At 37.8% G+C, this 27608-nt stretch overlaps 1 protein-coding gene and 1 long non-coding RNA gene across 2 annotated transcripts in view; both read right to left on the bottom strand.

Moving 5' to 3' along the window:
* LOC128017541 (basement membrane-specific heparan sulfate proteoglycan core protein) overlaps positions 1–21606 on the bottom strand; it is a 1082135-nt gene extending 1060529 nt beyond the window's left edge. The window contains exons 1-3 of the mRNA XM_052602945.1: positions 21577–21606; positions 21160–21349; positions 19651–19887 (exon numbers count right to left, since the gene is read on the bottom strand). Of these exons, the coding sequence (XP_052458905.1) occupies positions 19651–19887; positions 21160–21349; positions 21577–21606 (457 nt within the window). The remainder of the gene's footprint in view (positions 1–19650; positions 19888–21159; positions 21350–21576) is intronic.
* Positions 21607–21726: 120 nt separating this feature from the next.
* LOC128017452 (uncharacterized) lies at positions 21727–23040 on the bottom strand. The gene is made up of 3 exons (XR_008184456.1): positions 22754–23040; positions 22111–22199; positions 21727–21984 (listed from the first exon to the last, which is right to left on the bottom strand). It is a non-coding gene; the product is annotated as an uncharacterized LOC128017452 (long non-coding RNA).
* Positions 23041–27608: the final 4568 nt, after the last annotated feature.

The following is a 27608-nucleotide window of genomic DNA, read 5'->3' as shown; positions in this document are numbered from 1 at the left end:
ACTGAGATTATGTACAAGAATACAAACAAGCCACCTTTCGCAAAAAATAGCTTTTTTTTTTCAGAAAAGGACATTTGAGTGATTCAAGTAGATGAAGTAGAGTTGGCTCTTGCTAATTAGTACTGAATATAAAACAATGATGAACTTTGACAAAGAAGTGTTTTTTTAAATGCTATATTATATACTATTACGGAGTGGAAATGATGAATGTGACAATGACTGATCCTGACCTGTTATCTAGTGCTTAATGTGAGAATATCATGACATTCATTTTATTGGTATTTGTATTTCTACAATCTTCCACTTAAGCATGGCAAATATTCCATGAGTTATCTCAATAAGTAAAAATAAGAAGAAAAAAACAATATAGTGTGACACGTGCTGTACGAGAACACTTCTGATTGAGGTAGGTTACACCATTAAGGATTAATCTTAATTATACTACGGGGCCGTTGAATGCTTGAATCTGATTGGCTGATGAACGTTCTGAGGGGTGCTATTATTTTCTGGGGAAAGCACAGCGAACGTAGTTCCAGGCAGTTCTCTTGACCGCATTACAGTTTCAGATCACTTATAGTAACTATAATAACGGTCATGCAGTTTGCAAATAAAGGTGTTGTCAGCGCTGCCCTGATGATTTTATCAGTTAGCCTATACAGTGTAGCAACACAAACAGGGGCGCAGATAGGATTTTTTAACTGGGGGGGACCAAGCTGTCCAGCAGTCAAATTTTTTTCTGTCCAGAAAAATCACCAGCACAGTCATAGACGATTGTATAATTGCATCAAAAAAATAAAAAATATTATTATTTGTAACTTAAATCAAAAAAGCAAACTTTCTTATATTCTAGATTCATTGTACTCAAACTGAAATATTTCAGTTTTTTTGTTTTAATTCTGATGGTTACGACTTACAGCTTAAGAAAATAAAAAAATCAGTATCTCAAAAATTGTAATATTCTATTTTGAGCTTGATTCACTATATTCCTAGAAAATTGACTGAAAGGAAAAAGTGTGGTAGGAAAAGGTGCCCATTCAAGAACTTGGGAGAGTTTCACAAGGAGTGGACTGAAGCTGGAGTCAGTGCATCAAGAGTCACCACACTCAGACATCTTCAGGAAAAGAGCTACAGCCGTCACAATCCTAGAACCAAGCCACTCCTGAACCAGAGAATAATGTCAGAAGCATTTCACCTGGGGGAAGAAGAAGAAGAACTGGACTGTTACTCAGTGGTCCACAGTCCTCTTTTCAGATGAAAGTAAATTCAGCATTTCGTTTGGAAATCAAGGTCTGGAGTCTGGAGGAAGACTGTAGAGGCACAGAATCCAAAGTCCAGTGTTAAGTTTCTGAAGTCAGAGATGATTTGGGTGCCGTGACGTCTGCTGGTGTTGCTCCATTGTGTTTTATCAAGTCCAAAGTCAATGCAGCCATCTACCAGGAGGTTTTGGGAGCACTTCCATCTTCCATCTGCTGACAAGCTTTATGGAGAAGCTGATTTCCTCTTCCAGCAGGACGTTAGCACCTGCCCACAGTGAAAAAAACACTTCCAAATGGTTTGCTGACCATGATACTACTGCGCTTGATTGGCCAGCCAGCTCACCTGACCTGAACCTCAGAGAGGATCTATGGGCTATTGTGAAGAGGAAGAGAAGTAACATCTGTCATTTAACGTCGGTCATTCTCATTAATGTATTTTAAATTGTTTTCATATTTAGATATGACGGCCAGAAACACGCCACACTGAACCCCAGGTTATATTTGAGTATTGAGTGCATAATTAAACCTACTTTGGATTTCAATTTAAATTTTCCTTTCAAAGTGTCCTACTTTTAATTGTTCTTAGCTGGAAATCACCATCAGAATTAAAACAAAAAACTCTTGAAATATTTCAGTCTGTGTGCAATGAATCTAGAATATAAGAAAGTTTGCTTTTTTTAAATTAAATTACAAAAATAAAGAACTTTTCCATGACATCCAAATTTTTTGAAATGCACCTGTATAAGATCACTATGGTTACCGCTACAGGCACAATTGAGGCAGTTACCAGCTCCTCGTAGGACCCCGGGGTCAGGTGTCATAGCACACACACACACACACAGAGAGAACATAAACGTCAGTGGCAGCACCATCATCGTGTGTTTGACGACAGAACAGCATGTAGTGAGTGTCATGATTCTGCCCTCGTGTCCTTGATTTTTTCCTAGTCTGGAGGCAGGATCATGACAGACCCGTGTTTTGTGTACAAGCGCATGGCCTTGTCTTTGGGCCATGTGCTTGTGTTGTCTCGTTCCCTTGCCCCCCTTGTTATCCTAGTCTTGTCGTGATTGTCCTATCTGTGCCACCTGTCGTGTCTTAATGAGTTCCCCTATTTAGATCTCCTAGTGTGCTCTCTTTCGTCGGTTCATTGTTCCACATTTGTGATTGTTCCTAGATGTGATTGTTTACCAGATCGTGAGTGTCTCTATATGTTCCTGAATCCTTGAAGTCTTTGTATAACCATGAGGGTTTTTTGTAGTTAGTCTTTAAGAATTTGTTTATCATGTCGATCCTGTCCTGTTAAGTTGTTTAGTTTCTGCCCTAACTGTTGTTTTCCCCCTCGTGGGTTTTGTTTTTCCCCTTTTTGTTAATAAACCCTCTGTGTAACCGGATTTCTGTCTGCACTTGAGTTCCTCCTTGCCAAACCCTGACAGTGAGAAGGTGGGTACAAAGTAATGGTTAGATTATTGTGCTTCAGTCTGTTTCTGCCCTGACCCGAATCTTTAGCACCAAAACAAATACACCCATACCCCAACAGGACCCGCTACGGTGGAGAGAGAGCTAAACATGCTGCAAATGACAAATCCCTGCAAATTATGAAAACATCTTCATAAGTTTGACAACACGTACTGCAAATACTCAGAATACAAACAAATAAATTTTATATTTAAGGGAACCGTAAAGTGACAAACATGGCTGGGACATTATTTATCAATGTTTGCTCTGAAAATATCTTTATTTTAACAATCCTGGTCATAGATTCCTTAGCTTTTTTTTTTTTATGGATATTATTAGTCTAAATAAGCTGACTAAATACACAATTACTTTAACTGTGAAAGGTTATGTAAGCTGGCTAACTTACACAACTTACCTTACAAAAACTAAACATAGCCTATGGTTTTACTATTGAAATGAATTAATAAATACAGTTATTATATAAAAAAAGCAAACAAAAAAAATTGTTACTGTAATTAAATTAACCATGGATTTACTACTCTAACCATAGTTTAACCATGGTATTTGTACAACTATGGTTATACAAATGGTAATCAATACTCAAAAATAAAAAAAAACCTTGTTTAAATTTTGTTTTTGTTGGGGTAATCTTGTGTTGAGTATTTGCAGAGCGTTTCTGTATTTGCTTGTGTTGTGAGTATTTGCAGCACATGTGCTGTCAAACTGATGAAGATGTTTTCTTACCTTGCTGGTGCTTTTTCTATTTGAACGCGTTTTGTGAAGTTGCAGGACATTGAGCTCTCTCCGCCATAGTGCCTCGCCCCTATTGTGAAATCTTCACCTGACCCCACACGTACGTGCGCAACAAGCGAAGATGACACACAAGCATATTCAAACAAAAAGTTGTGTGAAACAACGCAAAATCAGCGTTACTCATCTATCAAAAAGAAACCAGCGTCCGATTCGAGCCCTTCCCAATCCTTGAGTTTCTCTCCACCGCTGGAAAGCTGCCACAATATTTACGTGGGTCCTGCCTCTTGCCTCATTGTAAACCCTCTTTTTTATCTGCCATCTCTCTCAATCTGTAGTCGATCTGCTAATATGCTAATTTTGAAAAAAGGCATCTACTAAATGTAATGTAATATGCGTCCTGTACACTCAAATTGAGCGCTCTCTCTTCTCGCTATCAGGACAAGACACGCCCCCTTACCGCTGATTGGCTACAAGTGTGTTTTGGGACTCGGTCAGACACTGCGGTCAAAAGTGTGGTTTCAAAAGTCGTTTAGTACACATTTAAGGAGCGGTGGTTCGGGTCGCTTCTACTTAGACTACTGTACATAGGAAACTCAGATTAATCCTCTGTTTACCAATAGAACCTTTCATTGAGAAAGTGAGGGGGACGGATCTGGTTACTGTGAATCTGGGGGGGTCATGTCCCCCCCCACTACCCCCCTCCCCCCGTCCCTAGTGCCATCTGCGTGCCTGAATACAAAGGCTACACATGACATGTCCTACTAGACCAGGTACCAAAGAGGTAGCCTAATTCACACAAGCTCTCTCTCTCTCTCTCTCTCTCTCTCTCTCTCTCTCTCTCTCTCTCTCTCTCTCTCTCTCTCTTAATAACTGCATTATAATGATATCAATGGCTCAAGCCTCCATTCCCAGCTTCAAAATGATGTTTTGGAACTAGCAAAAGTTGCGTTGGATGAGATAATCCTAATTTAAGTAAAAAAAAAAAGACAATAATTGAATAATAATTGATTCTGGGCTGTTGAATTATTAGAAAATTAATAATTCAGCAGCCCTTCGTCAATTATTCCTTACACATAGATTAAATTGAGGTTTATCCACTAATCTATATATGACTGGATCGCTGATCGCGTTCAACAGACAGTAAAGCCACCGGAAGTGTTCGATCCGCCATTTTACTAATCACTACCAGCAGAGAGCACCATTGAGTCACATTCAAACCGCTGTCCTAAAATATCTTGATTTGAAGCTGATCAGTCAAATGGGATTCGTTTTTATGTGTATATAAATTAATGTTTACTTCAGATGTTATCTGCAGTGGTTACGGTCTTTTGGGGCAGTATAAGCGATATATTCAAATCATTAAGGTGTGTGTGTCTGCTGTGCACTGATGAGACAGTTAATGATCCAACACAAAATATAGCTCATTTCTTTATGAACATAATTATTCAGGGATTATTAAACATGAACGTATTAGTATCAGAAATGAATTTGAAAATAGTTCAATGAATAATACAATAATGTTGTTAATATTGTTCTATAAATGAAAAGCTTAACTTACTATCTTGGAAATAAAGATATCTTTAAATCCGTACTGTATATAGTCAGTTATTTCTCTGAATAAATTCAGTTTTCAGGATGAGCAAGTTGTCATTTGTTATATGTGTTGAGGTTATGTCTGTCTGATGTTTATCATGTTCATGATATTCACTACTGTAATTAATGTAGCTTTTTAATAAGAAGGGGAAATTCCCGACATTTAAAAAAATAACCGTTTACATGCCTAGTGTGTTTGCACTGTAGTAATGTACAGAAATACTTCAGATTTATAAACGCTGACTTGTTATGTGATGTTTTCTCATTAAAATCATACAATTTCCTATTAATTCAACAGAATGTTATGCACACTAGGGATTTCCAATATGGCGTCAGTTTCACTTTAATGACGTCATGTTTTATATTATTTATTTATTTTTTATCAGCCTTTACTCCAGTCTCCAGTGTCACATAATCCTTCAGAAATCATTTCAATATGTTGATTTTCTATCAGTGATGTTCTTTTTAGCTTTCTATTCATCAACTAATCCTAAATAAACTGGTAATAAATAATCAATATATTAGAAAGGTTTCTGGAGGATCATATGTCTCTGAAAACTGGAGTAAAAGCTGATGAAAATTCTGATTTGCATCACTGAATTAAATTATATTTTAAAGTATATTATGTATAATAAATGTATATACATCTGCCACGGAAAAGAGTGTAAACTCCTCACACGATGGCTAAGTTACTGAACATCTGAACATAACGAATCAAATGCACATTGACGGATCTTCTTCTGTATGTTCTGCAAAATGTAAACAATTGTATATTTCTGCAAGCATAAATATTGTGGAAATAAGTATATAATTAAATATATTGTGTCTATGCAAATGCATTCCTCCTGGAACAGAGATAACGCCTGTTTGGATGGTATTTATTTCATACTCTGTGACAGCTATTTATATATTACATGTAAAGGCCTGCTGTAATCGAATGTAGCCTAAGTTATTTCTGTCAAACTGTAGACAGCACATACGGTGTTCATCTAATAAAGATCTTCATCGCTAGCAAACAATAGCCTTTGCAGATTTGCTTTCAATTCAGTGCACACCCAAAGCCACGTTTTCAACGCTCTTTCTGTTCTTAAACTTTCTGTTACAACTCTGAGTGAACCGCTTCAGACGACTCAGCGCGCACTGCAGGGAACTGAACGAATCATTTAAACTGATTCACGAATCAATGCATCAAAGCTTCTGGTCTCTCTGTATTAATACACATATGAGGAGATATTGAAGAAATGTATCATGATCACTGTTATTAACCTATAAGAAAATTAAATAGTGTGTGTGTGTGTTAATTGCTGTATGCTACTGTATTTGCTGTAATTGCCTCTTTGGCACCACTCCATTGAAAGTTTTAATTTTCTTCATTTCTTATCTTTGGATTGTCGGTGTTTGTCTTACAGTGTGTCTGAACAGAAACAGAGCGAGTGCTTGATGTACTAGAAATATACCGGCATCAGTTTACTGTCCAGCATCTGTTATAGTTATTATCACTGATTATGATGGGTTCAGTGTTGTCTTTTGTCACATCGCACAGTGGGTTTTGTCCGGGAATTAAACTCATGAGTGAAAGAGATCTGGAGAACATCTGCGCTGTGAGTCGATGATCCTCACGAGAGAATAAGAAACACCAGCAAGCAGGTGAACATATGATTGTAGATCTGTGTGTGTTTTTACCAGTTTGTAACATTTAATCTAAACACAACGGTAACATAAACTTTGTTGTTTAAATTAACAAAATAATTTGTCAGCTTATTGAATTACCAAATTAAAATGATTTTTAACAAGCAACACTTATTTTATATTTATTTGTGTTTAGGTGTTAATGAACGTTGGCAAGAGAAAATAAAATATGTTATAGGTTTAACAAAAGTTTTCTGGCCACCTTTCTACTTTTAGCCTTATTTTGTTATAGTTTTTATTTATTTATGGCATTTAATATTTATCTATTTTGTGTGCGTTTTAAAGGCAATTACACTGAAGTATCAAGAAACACATGAGCTTCTGTCAGTCACACTGAGACTGATCATTCATGACAAGAGAAGAACTTTACTATGATTTTAAGAGGTTTGTGTATTTTATATTGTTTTCATATGTGTTTACTGTAAATCTTAATTACAGTAACTTATTGTCAACAGTGTCAACCCCTTGAAATGTCTTACAGTGTGTATTAAATTTGATATTTGGTTTGCTTGCAGTTGATATTAATTACATCAAAAATATCTGTAAATACTTTCATAAAACATTGATATTCATATCCATTATGTTCTGTTGTATTCACAGATCATACAATTACAGACTGTTCAACATTTACATAATTTAAGAGTGTAAAAAGTGCAATGTAATGATGTCATGTGACAGTTTGAGTCACTCGATGTATGATGTGATTAGTTTCACATGAAGAAAAAGACAGAATAGAGTTTATATGAATTTGGTAAACAGTAAGAGTTTTTAACAAAACCACAGTCTCTCAGTTGGACATGTGATCATATTAGAGAGAGTTTATGAGGACAATGATATTTAACTCACCCGTCACTGAGAGAGAAACAGAGCTTGATTGTGATGAGTTTGGTCTTTCATCTCTCTGTCCTCTACACGTGTACTGACCCTCATCAGATGTAGTTACTGCTCTGATAGTGAGAGTGTCTGTGTTTACAGTGTAACGATCAGACGACTGTAACTTTACACTGCCATTATTCCACTCATATCTCCAGTCTCTGTGATCAGACTCAATCTCACACGTCAGAATCACTCTCTCTCCAGTGAATACTGTATTGTCTGGAGTCACAGTCAGAGTAGATCTGGGTAAAGCTGTGAAGAAAGACAAAAATATGAAGTGACTCAAACTGCTCTTTCAGGGAAAAATACTTTGTAAATGCGTTATAAAACGACAATTTATTATTTTATGTCATATTTCATAATAATGGTTCTGTATTATTGTACTGTCATCAGTTTTCTTATTTCAGTTTTTGTTGAGGAAGCTCTGAGGAGTCGTGAAGGATCTCAGGAATCTCATAATTTCTTTCTGCAGTTATTTGTATGTTTAATGTGTCTGGCTCACAATGGTATCTAACTGTGGTGTTACATCAGGAATGGACTTGAATAAGACTCCAGAGCACAAATATTCATAATTCTGCTTAAAAATACTGAATTATATTAGACCCTTGTGATTTCACTCTGTCTCTCACTACATACATTTAAAATGTTTTAATTACTGATTATTATTAAGTAATGTATTAATCATGGATTATAATTAATAAAGAAATAAACTTGAATGTTTGATCTTCTGGGTTCATCATATTTGATGTGCTATTACCATATTTCATGCAAAATTAAATCTGTCTAAACCAGGTTTGTCAAGCTCAGTTCCTGGAGGGTCAGAGCCCTGCAGAGTTTAGTACCATGTAATGTTCAAATAATCCTAAAAGACTTGATTAGTCGGATCAGGTGTGTTTAATTAGGGTTGGATCTAAACTCTGCAGTGCTCTGGAGTTTGACACCCCTGTGCGAAACTTTTATTTTGGTTGAACTATTGTACACTCCTGAACAAAATCTTAAGACCATGGGATGCATCGCAAGTTTTACACATTTTGCACTAGTGGATCATAACCGGGTTGTAAGTGCTGCTTCAAAATGCCAAAAGTAAAAACAGGATCAAGAGACAAAAAATAGAGAGTAGGCAATTTATAGAAAACCGCTTTTAAAGGGGGGGGGGGGGGGGGGGGGGAATGCTATTTCATGAATACTGAGTTTTTTTTTACACTGTTAAAGAGTTGGATTCCCATGCTAAACATGGACAAAGTTTCAAAAATTAAGTTGTACGTTTGAAGGAGTATTTCTGTTCCCAAAATACTCCTTCCGGTTTGTCACAAGTTTCGGAAAGTTTTTTCGAGTATGGCTCTGTGTGACGTTAGATGGAGCGGGATTTCCTTATATGGGTCCTGAGGCACGTCTGCCGGAAGAGCGCGCGCTCCCGTATAGCAGAGCACTGAGAGCACAACAGACTTCACTGATCAGAGCGAGAGCATCGCGAAATGTCACAAAAGAAGTGTGTTTTTGGTTGCCAGGGCAAGACAACCCTGCACAGATTACCCCAAAAAAAACAGCATTAAGGGACCAGTGGATGGAGTTTATTTTTACAGAGCATCAACGGAGTTGTGCAAGTGTTTGTGTTTGTTCCCTGCATTTCGAAGATGCTTGTTTTACAAACAAGCCCCGGTTTGACGACGGATTTGCGTATCGTTTATTTCTTAAGGATGATGCAATCCCAAGGAAAAAGGGTCACGATCGTGTGTTGGAAACGCAGGCGGTGAGTAAAACTGCTTCAAATATCTCTGCCTTCTTGTTAGTGCGTCCCCTCCCATGCCGGAGACCCGGGTTCGAGCCCCGCTCGGAGCGAGTCGTTGCTGCTGCTGCTCTCGTTCAGTTTCAGCCTCTGGATCTGATTCTGGATCATAAATAAACGGCTGAATCTGACTGTAAGCCATGGTTTGTTTTGGATGATGGGTTTTTCCTCACGGTAATGTCACAGCTTCCAAACGCTCTCAACGCAAAAGCCTACTGGCGCTCGTGATTCTTTAGCTCCGCCCACACGTCACGCCTCCAGCCGGTCGTGTTTTTCCGGGAAAAATCGGTACAGACTATCTTTCTCTTATGAATATAATAAAACTAAAGACTTTTTGGATTTATGAAGGATGCAGTACTACTCTATATGTACTAAAGATTAACAGGATATTGAGTGAAAACGAGCATTTCACCCCCCCCCCCCCCCCCCTTTAAGGTCAAACAGGCTGTTCATCAGCTGATCAAAAATGCGATATGATACACCATGTTGTTCCCCCAGAAAGTATTAAAGATGGATACGTTCATATCACTGTTAAATCTTTAAAATCACAATTTACATGAGATTAAATGAAAACCTCCACAAAAAAAATAATTAAAAAAAATTTTTAAAAGAAAGAAAGAAAGAAAAGCAACACACTCAAGATGTGAGTCTGTGAACGAGTCTCAATATGACTGTGAAGGTTATTGCTCTGATCAAATGTAGTTTTCAGCGTTCTGTTCCTGTTTTCATGGGTACTTGAGTTATAGTTTTGGTTGTTAATTAGTTCCAAACATCTGTTTCTGTTCTTCATCATTACACTCTTCCTAGTATTTAACCACTTAGTTTTCCCCAGTTCTCTGTCTGTTCTTGTTTTAGATGTGTTTGTATATTCTTACTCCTAAGTTTTCCTCTTCATGTTGGATTTACTTACTAAAAGACTGTTTCTTGGACTTTATATCATCCTGTGCTTTATAATAATCACCCACACATGACAGACGTCACATTTAGTTGGTTCTGTTCTTCCAGCAGGTTCACTGTCAGTCTGGATGTGAGTTTTAAGTCACTTCAGTTTTATGCAGTTGTGACCAGGGATGGGTATCATTTACATTTTATTGATACTGTTATTCTATTTGGTGCAAAAAGATATGAAGTGAAAAGTTTTTCTAGTTATTGTATTACTGCTGAACTTTAGCAACTGTATTCAAGCTCTTCAGATGTTTCTTCTATTCGAACGTAAATTCCCTGCAAAGTGGACATCACAGGAATATTCCGCCATGATTGCAGTTCGAAGTGAGCGTATATATGTTCCAGTCAAAGTGTATTGAAGTGTGCGAGATGTGAATTTAAATTGTATTTATTTACAGAGGTATGTGATGTCACACTTGTCCATGTGTGAAGACGTTGCGCAGAGCAAATCAGTAAATGAATGTTCGGTAGTGAAGTAAACTTCAACAGATTTCCACCGCAAATATCAAACGGACTTGGCCCAAATGTGGTCTCAAGCTGTCACTGCTGACCTCCTGTCAGCAATGGCATGTACCCTTTCAGCCGGAGCTGGGCCATGTGTGGCAATGACGGCATGGCTGGGATCCGGCAAACAACATGAGGGCCGTTTGTTGATGGGAGGAGTGTGGCCCAGATCAGTCCAGTGATATGTGGCCCAAATCAGGCTAAGATCTGGGCAGCATATTATGTGACCACGATAAAAAGATACATACAAAATTGCATGATAACGGTTAAATGATCACATACATTTTAATGAAGTGTAGTATTGTTAAAATGTAGTCTTTGAAATGGCAAGTCAAAACAGAATGAAACATTATCATTAAAAAATTAAGCAAATCAGTAAATCAGTCAACTGCATTAAACTGCACTTAATTATAATTTCCTTAATTCTTGGTACAAACACTAGAATCCAAGAAGATTGAGAGAAAGAGAGAGAGAGAGAGGGAGAGAGAGAGAGAGAAAGAGAGAGAGAGAGAGAGGGAGAGAGAGAGAGAGAGAGGGAGAGAGAGAGAATTTAACCATTATCACGTAATATTTATTTGGTGTACCATGGGCACATAATTTTTATTAGTATACTGTCATGAACAAGCATTAAATAAAATGATCATGAAAGTATTTCATTTTTATTTAAATCCTGTATCCATGTGATACTTGGTGTGAGGAACAGATCCAAATTCGAACTGCATTCATTGGCGATATGTATCTCCTTCCTCTGTAGCTATAGTAACTATTTAAAAATGTGCCGTTAAGAAGTTTTACAACAAGTTTTACGGCAGCGATATCAAACGCTCATTGGCTCTCGCCAGTTCGTCATAGATTGCTACATGCCGTGTTTCCGGTGATGCATGTTTTGAATAAGAAACACGCGCCTTGAGGGAGTGGATCGGGATAGTATTTTCAGTGTTTAACAACTTAAATTATGCCCTGCTCCTCACGCTACTATTATATTCTGCCAGAGTGGACTGCAACTGCAATGTTTCATCATTTGGACTACTGTGGTACTGCTCTTTGACACATCTGTAATAAATTATTATGATAAAGTTACATGTGTCTATCTGTTACGTTTCTCTTATAGACTGTATACTTTATACACTCACTCTTTATTGGTTGATTTGTTGTTTATAAAAATAAAATTTTAAATGCCGTATGTTTTTTATTTGCACAGTTACATGATTTGTGGGTTTCAAGTCAGATTTTCGATTCAGTTTAATGTGGTTTATTGGCATTTGTGTGTACATTACCAAAGCATGTCACAAAAAGAATAATGGATTCTGTATTCCCAGAAAGCAGCATAGTGTTGGCCCAGATCTGGCACGCGTGAAATCCAGGTTGGCCCAGATCTGGTCTATATAAGGCTCAGGTGTGGCTCAGATTTGGGGATTCTGGTTTAATTGAGGCTGAGAATTGGTACCGATAATAAAACCTGACTTGGCCCAGTTCAGAGCCAGTTAAGGGTGATTAACTAGTTTAGACTTGGGCTGGTTATGGCTCGAGTCTTTAATCCAGTTCTGGGCCACTTCATGGCCGTCATTCTTTGCGGCACTTGGGCCGAGGGAAAAGTGATTGTGTGGCCAATATCTGGGACAGAACAAATTTGCTATGTGTGACTGTGTAGGGACCATGCCAATGGGAACACAGGTCATGTGTGGAGCTCACTTCTCACTATCTGATTGTCTGAGTCAGATGTGTTAACAAAAAGACACACAAAATCTGCAGAGCAGGGGGTCGCGAGGACTGGGATTGAGAACCGCTGCATTAAAGGAATAGTTCACCCAAAAATGAAAACTGTGTCATCATTTACTCACTCTCAAGTTGTTTTAAACCTGAATGAGTTTCTTCTTCTGTTGAACATAAAAAGTTATTTTGAAGAATGTGGGAAACTAAACAGTTGTTGGTCTCCAGTGACTTTCATTTTTTTTTTTTCTACTATCAAAGTCAGTGGGACCAGCAACTATTTGGTTACACACATTCTTTAAAATATCTTCTTTTTGTGTTCAACACAAGACTTAATACATGTTTAGTACAACATGACAGAGTAACAGGGGCGTCCCCAAGGGTGGTCACGGCCACCACTGATAAACTCTGGCCACCCCTAGGATGATTTGCAGTGGGTATTTTTAATTTAAATGCATAATGTAAATTCACAATAGTTTAAGAATAATAATAAAAAAAAAAATTCAGCACCGGCTGGGGCCACCAAAAAGAAAATTGCAGATTGGCGCCACCAGAGTTGCTGCCCTTCCCCTTCGAACTCCTCCGTCCCGTCGTTGACTGCACAGGGCAAAAAGCAGCTGATTCAACACTTGAGAGCACCTACGCGTTTTGGATAGACAGGTAGGCTATGTATGTCTCACAATCAGGGGCGCTGCACAAGATCCCGGGTCCTATGCATAGGCAGTCCTAATAAAACAATAACAAAGATAATCGTGCGGTTCACTCTCGGCTCAGAATTTTACATTTTTTTCATAGATTTATATAATTCCATATAGTTATAATGGGGGGCCCATTAGGACTGCCTATGCATAGGGCCCGGGATCTTGTGCAGCGCCCCTGTCGCTGACACCTACTTAATGGTATTAATTTCACATTTATTTAATTTTTTTCATTAATTTAAACATCATTTTTCAATGCTTTATGTTTTAAAATATCAAAACATTATTTATCCATTTGTAACTGCAGGTTAAATTATTCCATGTCCCACAGAGCTGCATTAAACACTGTATAAAAACGTTCTGTGTTTTCTCTGCATTGCAAAGATCTTTTTGTTTAAACTGATTGCATTTGCTTAGTAACAGCCCAAATGCAAGTATTTGATCTAAAAGATGGCACAAACTTTTAGAAAAAATGGCTTAAAATTAAAAATAAAAACAATCGGGAGTCATCTGTCAGCAAAATTAGAAATAAGATACCAGCACAATAACACACTCAGCAAAATATTGTCAAATTATCGTTATAGATAAAATCCCAGACAATCACAGAGATATAATTTTATAATATTGCAATTAAGATATAAGATATAATTTTGTCAATATTGCAAACCCTTAATTTATATCATTAAATTTATAATAATACAATTCATTGATAATTGTTTAAATTTATATAAAATGTAATACTTTTGACGATTTTCTTAAAAATGATTTAAAGCCTGAAATATAATGTTCATCATTTTTAGAAAACTTTGTCTATGTGAAAACTTGTACATTAACCAGAAACAAAAGTACATATGTATAACACACATTAAGTGGAACTTTTAATTATTTTATTTTTATTTCTTTATTTTTATGTGCCACCCCATGATTTACTGTGGCCTCATCTGGCCACCCCTATTAAAATTTTCTGGGGGCGCCACTGCTGAGAAAACGATAGAATTTAAATCTTTGGGTGAACTATCCCTTTAATGACAAGCTGCAGTATGTTTACTACTGTCCCTTGAGCTGTACGCATTTGTTTTTCTCTCATCTGTTTACTTTCACTTTAGACATAATTAACTGTGTTTGTATGTAAACCTTGTGTGTTTTTGACAGTATCATCACAATCAGATGATAACTAATTAATCAGGTGTTGTTTAACCGGCCTTTTAGTGTATGGATGCTTCGGGACACGTTTGAATATGCAGATGTTAAAACAGCACGCCAATAAAACATTTAACCGGTAAGGCCTTAAAGCACATGCAAATACTGTACTCTTGTGACTGCAAATAAGTGCAGTGTCTCGTGAGTGTAACTCTACCTCTGAATTGACATTTCATATGAATGTGTCTCGCGGGCTGCAGTTAGAGCTGGAGCAGTGAGATATAATACAGTGCATAGCTTGAGGTAGATGTTGTGTTTTGTTAGCAAATGTTTCTTTATATTACTAGTGTTACCTCCTTAGTTCACTATTACACTACTGCACATATTGCATCTGACACTGGTGTCACTTAGTTTTGTAACGTAAGCCCACATTTTCAATTGTTTCACTTTTTCTACTATCAAAGTCAGTGGGGACCAGCAACTGTTTGGTTACACACATTCGTTCAAATATTTTCTTTTTGTGTTCAACACAAGAATAAACCAAACTTACTACATGTTTAGTACAACATGACAGAGTAACAGGGGCGTCCCCAAGCCAGGATGTTTTTATAGGGGTGTCCTGGGAGGGGCCAGCAACCAGTCTGGGGTGGCACAGAAATCTTCATTATTCCAGGATCAAGCCCCTGCCCCTTTTGTCTAAACGTGTAAAGATATTCATCATACTGTAATGCGGTTGGTTGTAAACTAAGCATGTGAGTTATGCTTAATTATGATATAAGCATCTCTCGATTGCTGCCACATTTCTGACAATGACATTTCATTTTTTTTATCCAAGGCCATTAAATGACGCTAGCATAATTTAGCATGTCTTTAGTTCAGATAAATGCATTTAGTGAAATTAAATCTACTTCCACGTCAAACTCTAACGTGCAAGACATTTGTATCTTTGATTTAATTATAGCTAGCACTGTCATACATGTAATACAAACAAAGTTTACAATATCACCAAAAATAAACATGTACTCAACATGATTAACTTATTGATTCTCAGCTGTGTTTTAAAATGAATAATGTTCAGTAATATTATCATCATCTCCTTAATTCTGTTTGATGTGTGCATTCTAATATTATATAATGATATGTTTAGCATTATATGTCTAAAATTATTGTGTATTTAAATTGTATTTTCCACAGAATAAATAATGTTCATTTTGGGGCAAACCATCCCTTTAAAATAAAAATAATGTAATGAAATTTGTTTTTCATAGAGAGTTACAGTTCAGATAAGGCACAAAGAGTACTGAAGAGATTCAAGGAAAGCAGTTGAGACAAGTGAGGAAAATGAAAGAGAGGTTACAGCCAATGAGGAAGAAAGGAAGAGGAAGAGATGAAAAGGGAGGTATAAGGAGAGATGCTTCAAGAAAAGGATAAAGAGAAAACAGATGATGGAGCTGGAGAAGCAGATATTGAATACCAGGTTCAGGGTACAAATGAAGAAGACATTTACCCATCCTTGATGCTCTCATGTTGATCAGCTTAAAATAAAGTTTAACAGAAGCTATAGTACTGCACTCTTTTTAACCAGTAGCTGGCTTTCCAAAAAATCCACAAGGACGGTCTTTTCAGAGCCAGTGTTTGGATCCTAAGGAATGAATGGTGCTAAGCTAAACGCTAACATAGTGTCACCGCGCTACAGCAATTAAGTCGACGCACTGAGACAGGAGAGGTATGTATCAACTCATTTAAGTTGAGGGAAGAACATAGTGAAATATGGAAAAACTGTGGCATTTTCCTTTAAGTTAAATCTCTGAATTATAAACTTGTATTTTAATGTGATATCAGTAGTTTAGTTTATCATATAGGCTATACGTATTATTTGTATGTATTTATAGGGATAGTGTACAAGTGTACCAAATAATTCTCTGATAAGAATTCGAACTAAACTTTCTGTTTAGTCTGTTTTTAGGAAGTCTACAAGTTTGATGTTCAACATACAATATTGTTTCAGAAATGCTAACAATGAAATATTGGAATTTAAACTTAATTTGGTTGGATCTATGTAATTAAAGTTCACTTTATGAAAAGAAATATGGCTGTTTGTAAAAGGAAATTATTAAATTATTTTTTTTTATTATTTATTTCACATGAGCTTGAATCAGATTCGGTCAGATGGTAATTTTACACCCAGATGGTGCATCTTACACACTGATTTGACTCGGGTCAGCTTACCCCTAACCCGGGGCAAACTGAGCCATGGGAACATTGTTTTTATTAGAAGTTATATTTTTAGAACACTTTTTCATAGATACATTCTGATCATTTAAAATGATAGGAAAACTTTCATAAGGATATGATAGGATAGATGCTTTCATACTTCTGCATCATTTTCCCTTATCTTGAGGACCACATAAGCATAAAATGTCTAATCTTACCCCACTCTCCCTATTAGATATTTAATATAAATAGTAAACTCATTTAGAACATTTATATTATTATTTTTTAACTATTTATAGGCCTACTATTAATATGGTTTTAATAAATATTTTTGTGCCAACAACAGCAAATTTTGTGCTATTTATATTAGATCTGATCGGATACAATAATTTGATTAGACATTCTAATAGAATGTGGATATTTTAAACTTTATTATCTTTTTTGTATATTATCTTTTAAACTAAAAATAGATGCAAAAAAATATGCTTTTAGTTTACTTTTTATGTACTTCTCAGAAATGGGCTTCATGTACTCTTCAGAAATATACCTAAAATGACATTCAAGTATACTTGACTTATACTTATAAAAGTCTAAATATATTTGATCTATACTCCTAGAATCCATGTTTTCATTATACAGTAGAGGGCGCTATTACACATCTCCTGCACAGAATTTCCACAAAATAAAAAAAGAAAACACAAGTAAAGAAGAAAAAAAGAAACAACAGATTGTCACGATACTGTGCCGGAAGGAACATGGAGTCGATAATAATCAACAGAGAGAGTCTTTATTAATCCAACACAGCGTATATTTACATTTACATTTATTCATTTAGCAGACGCTTTTTTTATTGGTATATCCAAAAGGGAAAACTGGAGGAAGACACACGTATGTAACTGGTAGACCTGACAAACACAGACTGAAAAGACATGGGTTTTAAAGACAGACAAATGAGGGACTAAGGAGACACACCTGGGAAACTAATCAGAAACAACAGAGGGAGGCCAAATTACTAATTCAGCGGATCAACCACTGACTGTAATGTGGATTGTAATGCATCTACGATCTTTGGGGGCTGTGGTCTCCACTCTCCAGAGAGGGGCACACAGATTGTGAGTGATGCTGTGGAGCGGGTGGTAAACATGGAGCGCATTATAGTGGAAACAGCGGTTCTTTAGCGGAGCCGGAACAGATTGATGAGAGGGGCATCTCAGCCGATGAGGGCAAAGGGGCAGTGGCTCAAGGCACCGGGCCACCCCCTTGTGCACGGCCCAGCTTCTGGATTCACCACATTTGATGTGCCATTAAAATATTTCATGCTAAATTAAATATGTCTAAACTTTCACTTTCATTTCATCTACAAATGATAAAAACCCTTCTACATTACTTATTATTAAATCTTTGTATTGTGATATATTGTGACACAACATATTGTTGTATTTATGGAAGTCTCTCTGTAATGAAGCGGCTGATGAAAGGTACTCTGTGTTTTGGAGAAGCGCCTGTGTTTTGAAGATGCACTATTATGTATTATTTGGCTGCTTATATTTTTTCCCCATTATTTTTATGTTTTAATATTCTTTCTGAGGATAAATCCAGAGAATACAACATAATGCACTGTAATAAGTCATAAGTGGAAATTGATAAATTTCATCATCATTAAACTGTCTGTGTAAATGAATCTTAATGTCACATCAGCTGCTTCACTTTCTTTCTAAAGTGGAAACAACAGTTTTGTTACCGATTTAATTTGATCGCTAACAACCATATAGTGTCTTATAACATTAACTTAATTATTAATAAAATGTAAGAATTTAATATGAAATATAATAATACTAATGCTACTACTACTACTACTACTACTACTACTACTACTACTACTACTAATAATAATAATAATAATAATAATAATAATAATAATTCATTAGATTTATATAACGCTTTTCTAGGCATGATAATTTGGCTGCTTATATTTTTTCCCCATTATTTTTATGTTTTAATATTCTTTCTGAGGATAAATCCAGAGAATACAACATAATGCACTGTAATAAGTCATAAGTGGAAATTGATAAATTTCATCATCATTAAACTGTCTGTGTAAATGAATCTTAATGTCACATCAGCTGCTTCACTTTCTTTCTAAAGTGGAAACAACAGTTTTGTTACCGATTTAATTTGATCGCTAACAACCATATAGTGTCTTATAACATTAACTTAATTATTAATAAAATGTAAGAATTTAATATGAAATATAATAATACTAATGCTACTACTACTACTACTACTACTACTAATAATAATAATAATAATAATAATAATTCATTAGATTTATATAACGCTTTTCTAGGCATGATAATATGAAATATGAAATATGATGCATTTAATAAGCTTAGGGGAAAATGGAAATCTGTTTAGGCAAAATGACCTGGAAATTAATTTAACTAGATTTTACTATGCAATATTCAACTTAAATCATATAATATGTAATTTCCCAATATAAACTGAGGCCAGAGAAAAGTTGGGAGTTGCTAGTCATATTGGAAAAGCTCTAGTCACAGAGTCTCTGAGCAGAAACATGAATGTCCAGCTCTGTGTGTAATCATAGAGACAGAGACTACAGTAAAAGTAAAGAGAGAGACTGTCTCTCCTCTGAACACACACTGATCTGATCTGATCTCACCTTCACTACAGCTTCTGATCGCCATCTATTAATACACTTATGAGCAAATATTGAGAGAAACAGCATCACAGTATCATGATCACTGTTATGAACTCACAATCATTATGAGAAAAATACTGCACTAAATTAAATATCTGGTTTGCTTGTAGTTGGTGTTGATTATTAAAAATTGTTTCCTATTATTGGTAACAACTAAATGAAACACTGATTTATATATTCAGTCAACATTTATGTTCTTTAATTCACATTAAACAATTTCATAGTATTCAAAATTTAAATAATGTAAGAGTATCATAAACTTTCAATATTGTAAAATAGGTTTATTTATGAGGACAATGATATTAAACTCACCCTTCACAGAGAGAGAAACAGCAGAGCTTGATTGTGATGATTTTGGTCTTCCACCTCTCCGTCCTCTACACGTGTACTGACCCTCATCAGATGATTCAGATCCTTCAATAGTGAGAGTGTTTTCTTTTACAATGTAGGGCTGAGACACTTTAGTTCTGTTTTTATTCCACTCATATCTCCAGTCACTGTGATTAGACTCAATCACACACGTCAGATTCACTCTCTCTCCAGTGAATACTGTGTCTGGAGTCACAGTCAGAGTAGATCTGGGTAAAGCTGTGAAGAAAGACAAAAAAAAATGAAGAGTCTGAAACAGCTGTTCAGAGGAAATAATTACTCTGTATTTGTATGACACTATATAGTGTTTTTTTATTTTCTTTCATAGCTTGTGTGTTTTCCTGGTCGAGTCGGAGTGAACTGCTGTGCTGACAGAGACTCATGAACACTTTTACTCGTGCACAGAGACCAACGGTCAAGGTCAGGATATTCTTTATAAAATGTTACATTTTGATTTGTTTTTCCACCAAACCCCTGAACACGTGCTGTATCTGAATACAGTGGTGCAGAACGGGGATATTCAGTATATGCAGTGCATAGTGTCAGGGTTTGGTAGGGAGGAACTCAAGTGCAGACAGGGATCGGGTTACACACAGGATTTATTAATACAAAAGGGGAAAACAAAAACCCACGAGGGGGAAAACAGGACTAGGGCAGATACAACAAATACTAAATAGGACTGATTAAACAAGATAAACAAAGACTCAAAACAGGAGAACACTAACTGCAAATAACACTCACGGATATACAGGATACAATATCTCAAAGGGGAATACTCTTTCACAAGGCTGACAGGTAGGAACACATATGAGGAACACAATGAACCGACGTAAGACAGAGCACACTACACAGTAAAAACAGAAGTGTTAATTTAACTCCTAAAGAGTTGAATTTGACTCTGTTTCAGATAACATTTGGTCCCACTCGAAATCAGTGTAAAATTTACTCTTTGGTCAGTGTCAAATTTTTAGAGTTAATTCTACTCAATATTGTGTAAAAAATAACAATGAAATGTGTAAAAGTATTTAACACTGTAGTGTAATCACACTGTTAAGAGTAATATAATTACACAGTATAGAGTTAATTTTACTCTTTTTAAAAATGACACTTTATGTGTAATATTTACTTTTCATTTCTCTACAGTGTTTTAAAAAGTATATATAAATTATAAGATGCATTGTTACTGAATTACAGAACTATCAACTACTATCGAAATAAAAACAAGCACAATAACACTAGATCACAGAACTCACAATTTATTGTAAAAAAATCAAGTATTTCAATGTCACTGAATTTACATTGCAAACCCATTGCCTTATCTCTGACAGAAACATATATAACATAAAAATGTTTACCTGAGAAAGCAATATGGCACGACAAGGAGAGATGTGTCATTCCTTCCATATAACATTTGTATGTCATATGGAGCGAATGAAGGACTGTATGACGTACCACAGACGTAATGGGCTTTAAAGAGTTCGACAAAATCTCCAACTGAACCTGTTGCCTTGCATGGAAGTGCATGCTTGTCAAACACAATAAAGTAGGAGTGAATGGTGCTCTGTATGGATCCCTGGGCGAGAAGGTAGGGCTGATTGCTTTTGGTGATGTTGTTTAGATGCTGCTGCACACTGGTTTCAACCTACAACAAAACACATTCAACAGAATTGTTTTGGTGACTAACTTCTGACAATAGATTAGATCACAAGATTGAGGTGATAGAAGATATATTTTAAACAACTGTTAAAGAATTAGTTCACTTTGAAAAATGTTTTTGCTGATAAGTTACTCACCCCCATGTCATCCAAGATGTTCATGTCTTTCTTTCTTCAGGCGAAAATAATATACGTTTTTTGAGGAAAACATTACAGGATTTTTCTCCATATAATGAACTTCCATGGTGACCAATGGTTTGAGGGTTCAAATGAAGGGTCAAATGTCTTAATGTAGCTTCAAAGACCTGACAATCCCTGCAGAGAAATAAGGGTCTTATATAGTGAAACGATCGGCTGTTTTCAAAATAAAAATAATATAATTTTTAACCACAATTGGACCTTTACGACATCATGACGGCACATGTGGCACATCTTGAGATTCTACAACGTACAATTGTGGTATTTTTATTTTGAAAATGACCGATCATTTAACTAGATAAGAACCTTATTTCTCTGCTGGGATCATATCGAGATTTTGAAGCTACATTGAGACAGACTTTGAACCCTCATTTGAACCCTCAAACCATTGGTCACCATGGTATCTGCAGCCGATTTTATGTAACTGAAAATATAAAGCACAACAGATATGATTATTGACCTAACTAGATATCATAACATAATAGGTTAAAGCTGTTTAATTGTGTCACTCCGTGATGTAGAGAGTATAGCTTTAACCTAATGTACCCACCTTCTTTCAAGAAAGCATCGAATGTCAGCTCAGACAGCTTGACGTATTTCTGCTCTTCCCCGAATTGAACACACAACAGCATTTTGCCCCTGTTAGCAAAGAAAATATATATTCAAAATCATAATTTAGAGCTGGATCAACTAAGAGTTACCTATTTATTTCTCTCATGCACTATGCATTACTTAGATGTTACACTGCAATTACAAAGGGCGGCTGAAGAAGACAAAGTTGTGCTGGTTGAATATAACGTTAGGCTATTTTCTGCAGCTAATTAACAGGCTAGTTAAAGTTAAGAGGCACGGTATCCCATTAGCTACCAAATAACTGTTCCAAAGTTAGCTAGCACATTAGCTATTTTAGTTTGAACAGTAACCCTTTAAAATTGTTAAGCCATGTTAAACAAACACATCATGCAATCAGTGATCTAAGTTATCATTTAAAAGACCAACATTAACTATCAGAAGCATGCTAACATTACCAATATATAAAAATATTGCAACATAATTTATGTATAAAGAAACACAGTTACCGATACGGATTCCTATAACTTGTAATATGACCTCAACTAATATCAGCACACTTTTAAAATTATGTAAAGTTAAAAAATACAGTTTTGGTGTGGACAACACAGGATGTTACTCACCGAGCAATATCAGTGGCCTAGCGTTGCTCCTTCGCAATCTTCCTCCACTGAAATGCAGCACGTTTGACAAGCACAGCAGAGTGGTGGGTATTTATCACTACTGTAGAGTTGAAATTGTCACTGCGTTTCTGCAGATTTTTACACTCACTTTTAACTCCACTAAAAGAGCAGTTTTACTCCCCAAAATGTTGAAAATACTCTATCTGGGTTAAAATAACTTTACTCTGAAATATTAACACCCCATTTTTTACTGTGTAGGAAAGCTAAATAGGGGAACAATTAAGACACGACAGGTGGCACAGATAGCAATCACGACACGACTAGGTTAACAAGGGGAGCGGGGCAAGGGAACGAGACAACACAAGCACATGGCCCAAAGGCAAGGCCATGTGCTTGTACACAAAACACGGGTCTGTCATGATCCTGCCTCAAGACTAGGAAAAATCAAGGACACGAGGGCAGAATCATGACAGAACCCCTCCCTTAAGGAGCGGCTTCCAGACGCTCCTCAAGGGAACATCAAACACGGGACATGACTGACATGACAGACTGGGACACAGACACAAACCAACAAGACATGACAAATAACAACAAAGGCAAACATGAGTACACAACGGCAGGGTTAGGGTGACAAATCAAAAAAAACAAAAAGGGAAGGGGGCGGGACCACAAAGTTCATGGGGGACAGACCAGGGCGGGTGGGGTAGGAATCTTAGGAGGACAGGACGAAGGCTGACGACGGGGGGTACGGGCAGGTCTGGGTGGTGAGGGGCGGGGTCTCGGGACAACTGACAGGGGACATGACAGGAGCAGACAAGGGACGCGGGGCAACACTTACGGGACGCGGGGCAAGACTTATGGGACGCGGGGAGACGACAGCTGGACACGGGGGGACAACATCTACTGGACACGGGGCAACATCTACTGGACACGGGGGGACAACATCTACTGGACACGGGGGGACAACATCTACTGGACACGGGGGGACAACAGGACACGGGGGGACAACAGGACACGGGGGGACAACAGGACACGGGGCAACATTAACGGGACACGGGGCCACATCAACAGGACACATGACTACATCAGCAGGACACGGGGCAACACTCACGGGACACGGGGAGACGACATCTACGGGACACGGGGAGACAACGGCAGGACACTCGGGATTTCTGAGGACAGGGTCTGGGGACAAGACAGGACTGACGGGGACTTCTAGGATCCGGACAAGACTAGACAAATAATCTGAAAAGGCTTTAGCAGCTAGGATAATTGGCATCTCCTTACGAGATGAGACAGACTGTACTAGAGTCTTTGCTGCAGAGTCGGCCGCGGCACTCTCCTCCGCTCTCACGACTGCAGACTTGCATACAGCTCTCCTCTTCGCCGGCTCGGGCACGCCAGCGCTCACCGCTGCTGGCTCGGGCACGCTCACCGCTGCTGGCTCGGGCACGCTCACCGCTGCTGGCTCGGGCACGCTCACCGCTGCTGGCTCGGGCACGCCAGCGCTCTCCGCTGCTGGCTCGGGCACGCCAGCGCTCTCCGCTGCTGGCTCGGGCACGCCAGCGCTCTCCGCTGCTGGCTCGGGCACGCCAGCGCTCTCCGCTGCTGGCTCGGGCACGCCAGCGCTCTCCGCTGCTGGCTCGGGCACGCCAGCGCTCTCCGCTGCTGGCACGGGCACGCCAGCGCTCACCGCTGCTGGCACGGGCACGCCAGCGCTCACCGCTGCTGGCACGGGCACGCCAGCGCTCACCGCTGCTGGCACGGGCACGCCAGCTCTCACCGCTGCTGGCTCGGGCACGCTCACCGCTGCTGGCTCGGGCACGCTCACCGCTGCTGGCTCGGGCACGCTCACCGCTGCAGGAGGCGACAGAGTCGCAGGACCGGGAGACCCCTTCTTCCTCCTCTTCCTTCTAGGCCGCGGTGCAGAGGTCACCGCTGGGACAGAGACGGGTTGGGGAAGTTCGGTCTCGGGCAGGGCAGACTCTGACGCCGACGCCTCCGAGGCTGACTCCCACGACAATCGTCTCCCTCGCTTCATGGGGAGACTGCAGGCTGTGGAAGGCGCCTCGGGGCTCTGGGGGGGACTTGCCTGATCCCCCAGGGTTGCCACGGCCAGGACACGACCCTCTGGAATCGTTGGCAGGTGGGTAGGTGGAGGGGACCTCTGTGGCTCCTCCTCTCGACCGCTTGCTCCGGAGCGACCTCCCCTGGTCCCCCGGAACACCACTAGGCGAGAGCCCTCAAAACCATCCCGCTTGCTGGCTGATGACATCCAGCATTGCCTCCTGTCTGCTGAGTTCCCTTTTGGTCGGTTCATTCTGTCAGGGTTTGGTAGGGAGGAACTCAAGTGCAGACAGGGATCGGGTTACACACAGGATTTATTTATACAAAAGGGGAAAACAAAAACCCACGAGGGGGAAAACAGGACTAGGGCAGATACAACAAATACTAAATAGGACTGATTAAACAAGATAAACAAAGACTCAAAACAGGAGAACACTAACTACAAATAACACTCACGGATATACAGGATACAATATCTCAAAGGGGAATACTCTTTCACAAGGCTGACAGGTAAGAACACATATGAGGAACACAATGAACCGACGTAAGACAGAGCACACTAGGAAAGCTAAATAGGGGAACAATTAAGACACGACAGGTGGCACAGATAGCAATCACGACACGACTAGGTTAACAAGGGGGGCGGGGCAAGGGAACGAGACAACACAAGCACATGGCCCAAAGGCAAGGCCATGTGCTTGTACACAAAACACGGGTCTGTCATGATCCTGCCTCAAGACTAGGAAAAATAAAGGACACGAGGGCAGAATCATGACACATAGAGGCTGAAATCATTTAATAAAATGTTATAAATAATCAAAAACTAAGTTGTTAAAAAAAAATGTAATTACATATTTTTATCTAACGGTTTTTAGCATTTTTATATAATAAACTGAGTAGGCTTCATATCAACTGTTCGACACATTACTGTCACAGACAGAGTCAGATGAATAGAGGAGAAAACACTGAGCACAGAACAGAGAAGACAAGGAGAAAAATAACAATGTGTTAAAATAAGGACAGCAATATCCAAGTGAACTAACATAAATTGGTAAGCTCTATAAAGACACTATAAAGTTATTCAATATTTAACCTTGTTGCAGAAGAGGGCAAAGTTTCATTCTGAGTATCAATCAATTAATTTCTGAGTATCTCTATTGTACAAAAAAATTTAAAAAGTCACGATATGTTTGTGAATGAGCGTTTGATTTACATTTGAGTGGAACTGAGATTATTAACAATGATACAAACAAGCCAAATACTAATTTTTGATACTTAATACTTTGCATAGAACAATGCTAAACTTTGACAAATAAGTGATTTTTAAATGTTATATTATATACTATTACGGAGTTGAAATGATAAATGAAACAATGAATGATACTCTGGTCTTGTCTAGTGGTTATAGTGAGAATATCATGACATAGTATTTGTATTTCTACAATCTTCCTCTTAAGCATGGCACATTTTCCATCAATTATCTCTATAAGTGAAAAAATGCAGATGGAATTACCTACCTAAAAAATTAGCAATATTAGCTATATATGTCTGAAGAAAATTACTTCAAAAAATAATAATATTAAAACAAAAAAGGAGTTAAGGAGGATGTTATACAACACATTCCCCCCTTTGTTTTCTATTCACTTTTAACCTTTTTTTCCTCCTTGATCAGATGTACTCTAACAGTCTCTATTGTTGTAAGTTTTAAAATCATTGATAGCTGCACAGTATCTGTCTTATAATGAAGGGTTCCCAAGTTTGTCATTAGGCGCACAAACTGATCGCAGTCTGACTTGAAGCAGTGCATGCTGGGTAGAAATTTTAGGGCACCCATTTGGCCCTTGAAATTAAACTACAAGAAAATGACTCCACTGTCAAGACATTTTGTGTAATTCTTAAGAGTTATTTTTATTTTATTTTTTTACTGTATATCACTCAGTATAATACTGCTAATTTCCTTTACAGTAGATAACTCTAATTCCTTTTGCATCATGGGAATTTTCAGTGATGTCAAATACCACATACAGAGACGTACTGTATTTATTTATTTAAATTGCTGTACTGTATTTGCCTCTTTGGAGCCTTTCCATTGAGGTTTTTAATTTAATTTTATTATTATTTCTTATCTTTGGATTGTCTGTGTTTGTCTTACAGTGTGACTGAACAGCACAGAAACAGAGCGAGTCCTTGAAGTACTACAAATATACCGGGCATCTATTATAGTTATTATCACTGATTATAATGGGTTTAGTGTTGTCTTTTGTCACGTTGAGCTGTGGATTTTGTCCAGGAGTTAAACTCATGAGTGAAAGAGGTCTGGAGAACATCTGCGCTGTGAGTCGATGATCCTCACGAGAGAATAAGAAACACCAGCAAGCAGGTGAACATATATGATTGTAGATCTGTGTGTGTTTTTGTCAGGTTTTTGAAAACCAGTTTAACATTTACTTGTAAACACAGCGGTAACAAACTTTGTTGTTTCAATTAACAAAAGACTTTGTCAACTTATTGAATTACCAAATGTAAATTATTTTAACGAGCAGCACTTATCTTATATTAACCCTTAAATGCATATCTCGAGTCTTTAGCGACCCGGGACATTAGTATTCTCTACTTTCTCCCTCCATTTTTTTAAAGTTAGACATCAACTTTCTTAGTATTCCTCAATCTATTAATCATAAACAATATAACAAGAAAAAAAAAACAGTAAACTATAAAACAATGCCTATTTTCTGATTAATTTAATTATTTTAGTAAAAAGTGTATAGAGTGGCTAGAGACCCGAGAT

This window comes from Carassius gibelio, chromosome A7 (assembly GCF_023724105.1).
Source record: "Carassius gibelio isolate Cgi1373 ecotype wild population from Czech Republic chromosome A7, carGib1.2-hapl.c, whole genome shotgun sequence".
Lineage (NCBI taxonomy): Eukaryota > Metazoa > Chordata > Actinopteri > Cypriniformes > Cyprinidae > Carassius > Carassius gibelio.
The sequence above is the reverse complement of the archived record's forward strand: the minus strand, read 5'-3'. Positions and strand labels throughout refer to the sequence as shown.